We start from the raw sequence: 12,309 nt of genomic DNA on the forward strand, positions 1-12,309 counted from the left end.
AGTAAACTATTAAGCAACAAATGAGTTGCCAGTAAACCCAAGCATCTACTTTGAAGTCAGTGCCATGAAACTGATTCAGGCCACAAAAGCCAAAGGGTAATCCTTTTAACATCAACAGGTTCTGAATATAGTCCCTTTAGGAAGAACACTTCACAGTCCAATCCAGATCCTTCAGCCATACAGGAATACATAATCAAACAAATTGGCACTTTTGCTAACAATGTAAATATTGGGTCTAAATCCTTCTATATACAGGCAAATTTTAGCTTAATTTGAATTACTGGGGTGTGAATATACTTTGTGCTCAAATGTACATGTTGAAGTTAGCTATCACAGGAGGAAACAACTAGAATACATTGTAACTCAGCTGTTTATCGTATTTTAGAGATGGTGCACACCAATTGTTTGTCTTCCAGACTTTTACATTCCTGTTATAATTGGTTATACAGACATGCTGTATCTTTTTGACCTAGTGGGCATACAAGAAAGTTTCAGTGTGTTTCACTCGGGTACTCTTGTCCCTTTTGAAACAGACCTTGTATTCTTTTTAATATCAGTGATAGGTACAGTTTGGGCATATTATTTCAACAGAATTTAACAATACTTAAAAGATGAACACAAAGTATCTCCACAAACAAGAGCAGGAGACACTTTTGCATTACATATATTTCTGAAACAAAACCATTTCTTATTGGAAGACTATATAGTCTGGTTTACCTGACTCCTGATTGTCAAGAGTCATAATGCCATGGACTTACTTGGATGGAGTCACTACCTCTGTAATCTCAATTTTGTATCACTGAAATAAATAAACTGTAGATAGTAATTTAACTTAGAGTCTTGCCAATGGGGCAAAAATCTGTTCCCATCCAATATTGTGACTGATCATTTTTACTACAAAACCTGGTCTGTGTCTTGAAGATGTATTTCTAGTGGAACTCATAAATATTGCCTTCTGAGCTATATTTCAGATTAAATATTGGTTTCTCTCTCTGAAGGATCTTCGAGAGCTTTATCAGCAATCCTGGCAGCATCGTCACTCTCATTGTTTGTTAGTGGTTCCGCTTCCTTTGGGTCTGCATTCTTCTGTGCTTTCAGCTTCTCATCTTCTAACTTCTTTTCTTTTGCCAAAAGCCTGTAGTTAATGGTATTGCCAATGAATAACCAGATACTGGCCACAATCACAATCACTCCGCAGACAAAATACATGTACTGATATTCACCAGTAACATCCACTAACCAACCTGAAATACAAACACAAGGAGAAATACAGCCTTTAGAACAGCATACCTAATGCAATCCATATATTTTCCTAGGAAAAATATCTATATCTTGCTTGGCTTTGAAACAAGAGAAGAAGACCATTTTCAACATGTTCAAATTTTTTAATGTATATAGCAGAAAAGTCCAATGAAACCTCTATTAGTCAAGCTAACAACTGTTGGAATCTCTGACAGTGATAAAATATCGAAGAACAAAATAAAGCTTAATGAATAATGACATTTTTTTAGTTCTTTCATTTTCATTCTTTCATTGTCTTATTATTTTATTCCCCTCCTAATTTTGTTTCCTATTGTTTTGGAGTGACTGACACTCATGGAGGCTGCATACAGACAATAGGGTGAAAAGTTATGTGCCTTTTTAGGCGGCTGTCACAGCACATCAAATGCCTGCTTTTCATTTTTAATTTCGTGTGACTTGTGAAAGAGAGAGAAAGGCTTGTCCCTTCAGTTATTATGCTTAACTGTGGAGTTTTAGACTATGAAGCATGTACTTAAAACATCCACACCTCTGAGATTAATTTGGTCATTACAAGGAAAATAAAATGTAACTGTTCTTTCACTTTATGAGCCATTCTTTCTAAATTTTCTCAAATCCCAAATCAACATTTGCACGTATCCAAGCACTTAGCTCTGAACTCTGCTACACTATCATTGAAATTCACAGGATAACCTGTGCACTTCAATTTAGTATGTATTTAGATGCTTTTACTGGGTTGAAGCCATAATACCAGCCTATTCACCTGATGCACATTTACGAGCCATCAAATTATTTTAGCCTTCACTTTATTTCAGAAGCCTAGTATTACAAAAAACTCAAATGGCACTGCAACTGTATAATTCACCTATTAGTGTAAATAGTACAATTCACTCTTTTTTATCACTGCATAGTCTCATAAAATTGATGATTAAAAATGAAATTCTGCATTAAAATTACTTCAGAATAATATTTTAAAGAATATGAATTAATCAAAGTTGGAATTTAGCTTTTCCATGTGTTCATTCCCTTTGTTGTCTCTATTTAATAAGATAAATCAATTATTCATACAGTTATAGCAAAACCAAATGTTTTTCAAAACTCCTGCAGAACTAATATACTGAAAAATATATAATTGCATAAGCTTTTTCTCCATAAATATTACATTTAATGTCTTTAGAGTTAATAGTAATATTGATTTCAGAACCTGACTGACAAGGCTGGATCCAGCTGTCACAGGCTCAGTCCGCCCACTAGGTGGCATAGGAAGAGTCTGTGTGCGAGGAATATATTCTACCATCGCCAAAATGAATTTACATGTTAAAAGATAAGGGAAATATTGAACATCTTGAGGACTACTAGACTGTTACTTGCACAAACAGTATTGTACTGAAAAGAGTGGAATTGTTTTGTCATATTTAAAATTTCACTCAACAATGCTATTTTCATAGAAATACTGACAGTAGTACATAAAATACTGCAATATGTATAAATGGTTTAAGGCACACATAATCTTGTTGAATTCTGTAGCACTGTAGTGTACATTCACCAGGGTGTCTTGTATCATTAGAAACCTTATGATTATAAAACTTATTAACAACATTACTAAACAGTGGCTAAAAAGCTAGCAAACAGAAAATACTTTAGATAAGATTCTTCATAAATTTGATGCTAGAAATCAAAAAGTTATGAATATAGTTCAAGCTATGGACTGAGGGTCCTTTTAAGGTCCCCTTATACTCAATAGAGAGAAACTGGCAACATTATCACCTTTCAGTCAGTTTACACTCTGAATTGGTTTACATGTACCTGCTGGCTATAGAAACAGTCTCAAAGACTGGCTGTGAGATGGCTGTGGTTTGAACTCATGCCAGCATGCAATGCTCCATGGTTCCATGATGGGAACCCACTATGCATTCACCCTGCCTAGGCTTCTGAGCATACCTTGTCCTTTCTGGTACCTCCCTGCTAGTGCTCCAGAAATGTCAGCCCTCTCTGTTTAGACTAATTAAAGTTGTCATTTTAAATTTAAGCAAGTGCTCCTCTAACTGCCACTGGTTACAGAAAGTATAAGACACTGTGAGATATTCACAAAAACTGACCAGTGAATTTGACCGGTTCATAGAATCACAGAATAGTTAGGGTTGGAAAGGACCTTCAGATCATCTAGAACTGTCTTGGCAAAGAGCAAAGTGGAACTGAATATGTGTAAATCAAGACTGCAAATTTATCACTATTGTGCTCTCATGAAAACATATGTTTATCACCTGGATTTATGGACCAGTAGAGATACGCTCTTAAGCTACCTATTGTACATGCACGCAATATGTCCCTTTAGATACTGATGTGGATCTTCATCTGTAAAGCCCAGAAATAACTGATGCAGTGCACTGCTACAATGAATTCCTAGTCACAGTGAAAACATTAAATAATATTAACAATGTTTATATTAATTCAATGCAAAACTACAAGATTATGCTATAATGTCTGAAAAACTGGAATAAATAAAGATTCTTACCTCCTAAAGGAGGGCCTATGAGCACAGGGCAGCATTCCACTATGGTGACAAGTCCAACCGCACTGGAAAATCTGGCAGCCCCAACGAGGTCCATCAGCGTCTCAAAAAGAACGCTGCTAACCATTCCAAATGCAAACCCAAAAAATACAGCATATATCACCAAACCAGTATAATTTGTTGCCAGAGGGCACAAGACATGACAGATGCCATTGTACAAGACAGCAGAACTAAAAAAGTACTGAATCTTTGGCCGGATAAACTTGGAGTTTGCTACTAGTCCCATTGAAGGCCTAGCAAACATATCTACAAAGGCTAAGATAGATAGCAAAAAAGCAGCAGAATATTCATCAATTCCCTTGTGCTTTGCATAAGGAGCCAAGAATACTATTGGAGCGAAGAAGCCAATAAACATAATGACATTTCCTGACAAATAGATCAGAAACCCTCTGTGTTTGAAGAGGGACAGATCTAGATATTTATTCATAGTTTGCCAAAAAGACTTCTTGTTGTTTTTGTGCAAGGTAGAATCTCCGGTGCCTTTTTCGACATCTTTTTTCACAGGATGGACTGTTTTTGGTCCAACAGGTCTCATAAGAGACCCTGCTACACAGCAGTTCAAAAGAAGTCCTCCCAGAATGAGAAAGCTTCCTTTCCAGCCAAATGCATTAAAGAGGAATTGATTGAGAGGTGCCAATGTGCTCAGAAACACTGGACTTCCAGCCATGGCCAATCCATTAGCAATGGGACGCTTCTTATAGAAATACTTGCCAATCATGGTCAAGGCAGGCTGTAAGTTGAATGCTAAACCCAGACCTATACAAGACATAAAAGACAATATTATTGCAGGTCATTCAGTGAAAAACATATCACATCCCTTTCAAGTTATTTTAAAATAACTAGTATCTAATCCAGTGATTCCCAATGAAGATGGAAACCAACTGGCATCAGAGGAAAAAATAGAGTTTCATTGCCATCTATGTGTGTTAATGCCAAGACTGTGTCATGATGGCATTCTGCCATTTCCCCCAGTAGCATTGCAATAGAAGCCAAAACTCCATGTTGTGTTTCAGCAATTACAGAGACAGGGAATCAGAGTAACGATGGTATCAGGACCTTGACTCACCATTTATATTTACTAAGCTATAATGCAATTCTCTCTTGGCTCATTTCACAAAAGTTATTAAATGTCACCTCAGCTACAATAAACGCAGGGTGCATTTAAATGCATAAATCACATTTCTTATTTCCAGCCCTGTTTATGCTAAAACTTTCATCCTAAATTGGAGCTCAAAATGTCTTATTATTCTGGGGCAAATAAAGCTCCACTTCCCCAGATATGGAATTCACTGCCAAAGGTGGAAGAGGGTAGAGGACAGCTATGGGAGCAGATCATGCATCCACATCAACTAAGCATATAACCTCTAGGTCTTCTCTCTGTATTAATACATCTAGGCAATAAAGTCTAATTGGCTATGCATCTCCTGGGTGGCACAGAAGGTTTTTTCTCTGATAGCCCCATTTGTGCATCCTGACTTTATTTTTTCAATGGGCACCAAGTTTATGATATAAAAAATAAAAGCTTTAAGAAATAGTCACTGAACAAAGGACTCATTTAGTTTCAACATAAAGAAAGTTTAGATTAATATAGGAACAAGTATCATTCATTTATTACCTGCCAATTTTACTTCACTTGCCTTCCTTATTCTGAGGAGGAAGCTTAAAAAAACCCAACCAACCAAAAAACAACACAACTTTTGACAAGGAGGTTATTTAATTTACTGGCTTTATCATTGCATTAGGCAATATCCAGGCCTATGATGGAGATTATAAGTCATTTTACACAGGGATCGACCCTGAGGTATTTTAAACAAAGATATTGATCTGAAAGTTATTATACTTTTCTGTAAGAGTATACATATGTACATACCTACAGAAAGCTGGTACTAGCTTTTGCATTTATACTAGAATTCTGATAGCTTCTGCCACCCTGTTTGAAATGCACCATGATTGAAAGCTAGAAGAATGAATGTGAAATTCTATACAAATGACTGTAATAAGTGCTGTCACGAGCCAATCAATTTTTATACCATAATTACAGTGCAGTGTGGAAAGGTACATACATACAGCACTTATTGAATAAAATCATCAGTTGTTCCTGAAATATCCTAAGAAATAATTTAACATCATACCAACTAATTTAATGGATTAGATAGTTAATGTAGGTGAAATTAACTGATCTTGCTACCTTCTTGGTTTGCAGCTGTACAATACCTTGCACAGTGGGTTCTTGATCAGTAAGGCTCATGGGCAAAACAGTGTTAGGAATAACATATAACATACCATAACAATACCTTTTAAACAGAACTCTTACCTCCAACAACACCAATACATAGGTAAAGTTCCAGGACGCTATTGCAGAAAGAGGAAGCAATCATTCCAAATGAACACAGGATACCACCTGCTATCATCACAGGCCGGCTACCATACTTATTCACCAAAATGCTGCTTATGGGACCTGTCAGTAGACAGAAAACACATTAATAGGTTACAGGTAACTCCATCATACATGTCTTTATATTTAGTATGCATTGGAATGTTTTCCTCTTCCACCATGGCAAATGCTTAGCTGTTTCTACACCAATTTGTCTTACAAACACACTCTGCAAGTTTGCAGACAAATGAGTCTGGATATGGATATATTGTCTCCATGATAATATAAATAATGGTTAGTCATAGAGATGGATAAAAAGATTAAAGACATCAGACAAGCAAAAGTCATTGTTACAGTTCAGGAGCAATCGATAGTGATACTGGTCAATGTTAGTTTTGAATGTGCAAGACCTGAAGAATTTCAAGGATGAGACAGATATCAAAACTCCACAGAGCAGGAGGAATTTCCAGGCAAGCAAACTAATAACTGACCTTAATACTGTAGCACATGCTGGACCCCTAATTAAAACTACACATAGACTTAAAAATACTGTCAAATCAGAATGTAAATCTCTGGCAGCTGATGCTTGTTTTAATTCCCTCATCCAGAAAGGAGTGTTAATGGACAGTAAGATAACTATAGGTTGTCTGGGAAAACGTAAGATGTGGTTTAGCATAAAGACCTATAAACTTTGAAAATATTGCCACAGGTCTGATTTTCAGTTTCACCTGCAATTCAATTTATGGTGTAATTACATCCATACTAAACAAACACCTAGTGTGCAATTTAGCATGACATACATTATATGTTTTTTAAACGACCATGACTAGAATAGATGGTGTGATACATATCAAGATTAAGAGGATGTCAAAGCTCTTTAGGTAAACCTGCAGGCCATCTGACTGTACTATATTTGGCCCAAACCATTACAAATAGTCTTGCTTTTACAATAACTAAGCTTATCCACTTAAGAATAAAAGCCCCATAATAAAAAGAAATAAATTTCAAGCTCATGATAAAACAGGCATTCAGCATAAAGTGGATACCAAGCTCTGCACCTGATTTCACTGCAAATCATTCACTCTACTGGTTACAGTTTTAAGTCTCTCTTTTCATAAATATCTAAAGGAATAAATGACAGAAACTACATAATGTGAAAAAGTGAAATCCAACAAAATTTAAGTGTTTTTTTCATAGGTGCAGTATTATTTTAGAGTCCAGTGTCTGAATTACCTTCTGTGTACTAAAGTACTATCATGGATACACTGTAAATGTTAATTACTACTTGCATAGCCACAACAAAAATTTTAAGCATATACTAAATAATCAACTTTTAGCTTACTTTCTAATAGACTGCACATATTGTGCTCTCACAACTATGCTGAAGCATGACTTCAGTCATGTTTTTTTTTGTTTATAGGGCTATGTCTGGACAATCAGTACTTTGGCTCATGTTTGAATTAGAAAGAAAGCTCTTTTGAAATATGTGAATAATACAAATACTTTCGCTGGGTGAAAAAAAAACAGCCTTTTAACTGGAACTCTCTATTTAACTTACAGCAAAATGGTACATCCAAATATCAAGTACAATTTATATTTTTCTTAAGAAAACAAAATCTGCAGCAATTTTCTGAAAAATTGCTGCTAACAGCAGTGTTTCACTTCAAAGATATATTAAAAAACTGATTTTAAAAATTATTTTCAAGTTCTTCCTGTAATGAGACAGATGTATTTACAAAACTGTAAATTAAAAATTAGATTTGTTAACATTACGTTCTCCCCCCCAAATTACTGCTATAATTAATATTGTCTTGTTGTCATCTTACTTAAAATGTTCCTTTGCTGATCCTTAAGAAAATCTGTAGGAAAGAGGCATCATAGCAGGAAAATATTTTACCATACTATTTACTATTTACCATTTACCATACTATTCACTACAGGGAGCACCACAGATTATACCTTTACATAAACACTTCAGTTATAATATAGAGGCCTGTTAGCAATCTGTTACTTTCCTTATTAAGCAAAGACTGCGTGAAAAGCCAAAAGGATAGGTGTGAGACCAAATTAAAAAGATTAAGTAAATCTACATAGAGCAAGTGTTGGAAGAGCAAGTAGAGGAAGTGTTGGAAAGAGGGGAACAGCATTAAAAATAGCATTGTGCAATATTGCTATATTGTTAGTATTTTAAATAAAATTATGGATCAAAAAGACAGCATTGCACAGCATTAACAAAGTTTTTCAACTGTAATCAGAGACAAAGATGAGCTCTACTGTAATATTCAGCCCAAAATAGTATTGGGTGTTATATTAATATTCTTTAATACTGTTCCATCAATTCTTTCTTCTTTCTCTTGTAGGACAGGAAAATGAGCCTGATTTTCGTTTGTTTAGTGGTTTGGGAAAGGGATTTGTTTTTAGTGTTTGGTTGCATTTCTGGGGAGTTGACCAGAAATTGCAAGTTTCCATCTCCTTTGAGGGAAATAATTTTGTAGATAGTTCCTTATCAGGAACAAGAAAACTGCACCTCTACAGATCTTAACTGTAGCAATTAAGCCAGGACTCTAAATTATAGCTTTTCAGATCAAAGAATTTAACGTTAGCCTCGCCTACAAGACCTGTTAACTGAGGTGAAATACAGATGTATTAATTTAGGTATGCACTGGATGAAGACACCAGAGGAAAGACAATGTTGTCTGATGGGTCTGAGCCTGTACTTTCAAATGACCTAAATCTGGAATGTATTATGAATTTAAAATTCCTTTAAACATAATATTTTCTTTGAGATGTTTTCCTTAGTTAATGATGTGTATTTAACACTAGAGCAGAAGTTAATTTTGGGGTTTCTTTTAGTATATTTCAGTATTATGATTTAAAACTTATCCATGTGGAAATATTAATTATTCTATAAGCCATAAAGTTAGTTCAAGCTTACTCCCTAAGTTATCTAGGAACCATTCCATATGATGAGTAGGTTAAATATTTTATTGTGACATCTGTGTGTATACTTGTTTTTGGAGTTTCATAAAATGATGCATATTCATACCTTAATGTACATGAACCTAAATAAATCACAGCTGTTTGCCTGCCATCATATGTTTTATAGCCATGCACAGATTTCATTTCCCATCTAACAGCATCTACAATTATTTAAGCAATGCTCACATGCAGCATATATCTACATTCTTTGCTTCTTTCTTTTTTTTTTTCTTTTAGCAGAAGGAAGATTAAGCTGTTCAAGTACTGCAACACTGCCAAAATCATGCTATACATTAATGCACGTTAATGCACTGAAGGACTGCTGGATCTCTGAATCTACTTTCCTAAAGCATAAAGAAACTAGGTAACAGATGTTAAGTCAGGAAGCCCATAAGAATATTTACTCTGATCTCTCCCTTAGCACCTACAAACTATCAGCCCCAAAGGACTATACACTCCCTAAACCAGATTTAAAACCATTATCATAATATGCTAACAGTCTCCTGGCTGTATTTTTGTTTTATATCTTCTGTTTCAGGCAAATGACCAGATTGTGAAAAGAAATGACAGCAACTGCAACCAGTGCCGCTTAAATGCTGTGGAGCAGGACACAAATACTTACCCCAACAAGAAAAAAAAAAGCAGCTTTTCACATTCTTTGTCATATGTCAAAGGAAAGATGGTAAAAGTCATTTCAGCTATGTGAGCAGAGACTGGCTCATGCATTTGGGAGCTGTTTATGATGTTTTAGACAAAGCCTATAATAATGGGACGCCTATATTCTGTTATGACGGCTCAGCAGAGCATTCAGTTGCGTATCTGTATTGTGTAAAATGTGAGGGCAAAGCTGCTTTCATTGGTCTTCAGTGAATACCAAGACCTCTTGGAAGAATTATATTGTTTACAAATTAGATTAATCCATATTTTCCTCTCTCTTGCAAGTTTAACTTTTCTACCAGCATTTAAATCTTCCTTCTTCTGCTAAGTCATGCTGTTGTAAATGAAAAACAATAAGAAGACCATGTAATTGAATAATGAGTAATTTAAAAAAGAGATGTTTGAAGAAATAATCACCTTTTCCCCTTAAAAGGTGCTTATTGTGCTAATATAGTTTAAACGTAAGTTGAAAATTAAAGTTTCCTTTTAAAGAAATGCACTGCTTGCTATTTTTGTGGAAATGAATAGAGGGCTCAAACTATCCACTATAAATGTAATACTTTTTCTCATATACTTACATTTTTAGAGATACACACATCTATCCATTTATTTGCTTTTTCCAACCATAAGAAAATATACACTTCAAAAAATGATCTGACTCTGGAGACAATGTAACAACTTTATATCTAATATCTCTAAAAGTTGAAAGGATGCAAACCAGATAACAGTATTTCCATTTCATAATACCTTGAGGTAATAGTACAGGCAGATCAGTTTTAAGTCTATGAAATAGAATAAAGGAAGATTTATTTGGCATAAAATCTATATCTTGCTCAGCTCTCAGGTAGAATAACATTTATAAGTCCAAATGTATTAGGTACACTCCATTAATTTATAAGAGGATGAGAATCTAGGACACCAGAATTCTTGCTGCTTTTCTATTTTTTACCAATTTTTTTTTTCATACCAAAGTGGGAAAAAAAAAACCCAAAAAAACCTTTAGAAAGTTCTCCCATAAATAGACAGCACTTTCTGTGAGGGATCAAAAATCGTTCTGCAACTTAAATGTATAATAACTAGTCAGAATGGCTACAATAGTAGGGATTGGTTAATAGCAGTATCAAGCTGCCATAATTGTCTTGGACATCCTTAATGTGCCATTATGTCCATAATGAGGTCATTTTGGGGTCTATTCTATATTTATATTCACTGTAGGGATAATAATTTCTTTCAAAAATATATAATCCAGGTTTTAGCATTTAATTTATTTGTCCTGGTTTGATTTCTCACTGCTATACTACAGTGATGTAATTACGGATCATTCACATTTGTAATTTGTTTCACATACAGACTGTGAATTTATACCTTTTATATTGCTGCCTGCATTATTTTAGGGACAGAACTTGAGATGAACCTTCCTGATATAAAGGTAATTTTTAAAGCATATATTGACAACGTCCTACAGCGTTCATAGTATCAGTTTGAACGATATGACGTTTATTTAAATAAAGTGAATTGCTGCAAGAAGTTGAAAATAAATGCAATAATAGTATTTCAGTTGCACTAATGCAATATTGTAGACTACATCCTGTCAAGTCTAGTGATTTAAACACAAGTATATTTTCAGCCATCTGCTCTGCAGAGTCAATGCAGCAATTTTTCTGGTTCAGATTTATTTTTTACTTCTGTTTCTTATAAGAGTAGAAAAGCCTGAGGAAGTCCAATAATTCAATAATTAACTTTAGGATAAACTACTTGCTAATATCAGACAGAATTTTCCTTTACTTTTTCTTTTTCCTTCTTAATTTCTCTTTTTTATATTTCTTTTTTTAAAATTTATTTACTAAATCTACTTGCAGGAGCTGATTTGCTTTGTTTGGCAAAGAATCCCCAATATTTTGCTAAGGTAGAGCCCTATCTTTCACTTTAAAACAATTCCTTTAACCACAAGGACTTTAAGCAATGGTTACTACTGCTATTGGAATGTCATTTCTGCTATCCAGAGGAAAAGAAACCCAAAATTGATTCTGATCATGTATAGAACTTTTTCATTGAGTTGGAAAACACCTTAAATTTATGCTGTTTTTTTCAAGTAGGACTAAGTCAAAATACTGTGCATTCTGTGACAGTCTTATATCTAGTTCAAAAGCCTTTGTCTAAATACTTCCAGTACTCTTGGACAGGCATTTAGAGATATAGCAACCTGTGATTCTGACATATTCTGTGTGTTTGTGTAATAGCAGTGAATGTAACATAGCTCAACAATCATTGGAAAGCTTTCTCTGTAGCTCTTCTGTGCATTTGGCAGTATTTTTTTTCCATTTCATATAACATTTACAACTGGCTGCAATGCTTCCATAAACCTAGATGATATAGTAACCTTGAGAGAAAGCAAAGAAAAAAATGCTCTTACAATAAATATCACCGAAAATAAATTGCTAACATTGAGCTAGGGTCACTAAAATAT

The 12,309-nt window shown here is 34.6% G+C and overlaps 1 protein-coding gene across 1 annotated transcript in view; it reads right to left on the minus strand.

Annotated features, from left to right (window-relative positions):
- Positions 1–261: 261 nt before the first annotated feature.
- The window catches only part of SLC16A7 (solute carrier family 16 member 7), a 73,294-nt gene continuing 61,246 nt past the window's right edge, over positions 262–12,309 (minus strand). Inside the window, exons 3-5 of the mRNA XM_005148057.3 lie at positions 6,147–6,290; positions 3,776–4,588; positions 262–1,244 (exon numbers count right to left, since the gene is read on the minus strand). Coding sequence (XP_005148114.2) covers positions 973–1,244; positions 3,776–4,588; positions 6,147–6,290 — 1,229 coding nt within the window. The 3' untranslated portion in view covers positions 262–972. The remainder of the gene's footprint in view (positions 1,245–3,775; positions 4,589–6,146; positions 6,291–12,309) is intronic.

The sequence above is a fragment of the Melopsittacus undulatus genome, chromosome 5, assembly GCF_012275295.1.
Source record: "Melopsittacus undulatus isolate bMelUnd1 chromosome 5, bMelUnd1.mat.Z, whole genome shotgun sequence".
Lineage (NCBI taxonomy): Eukaryota > Metazoa > Chordata > Aves > Psittaciformes > Psittaculidae > Melopsittacus > Melopsittacus undulatus.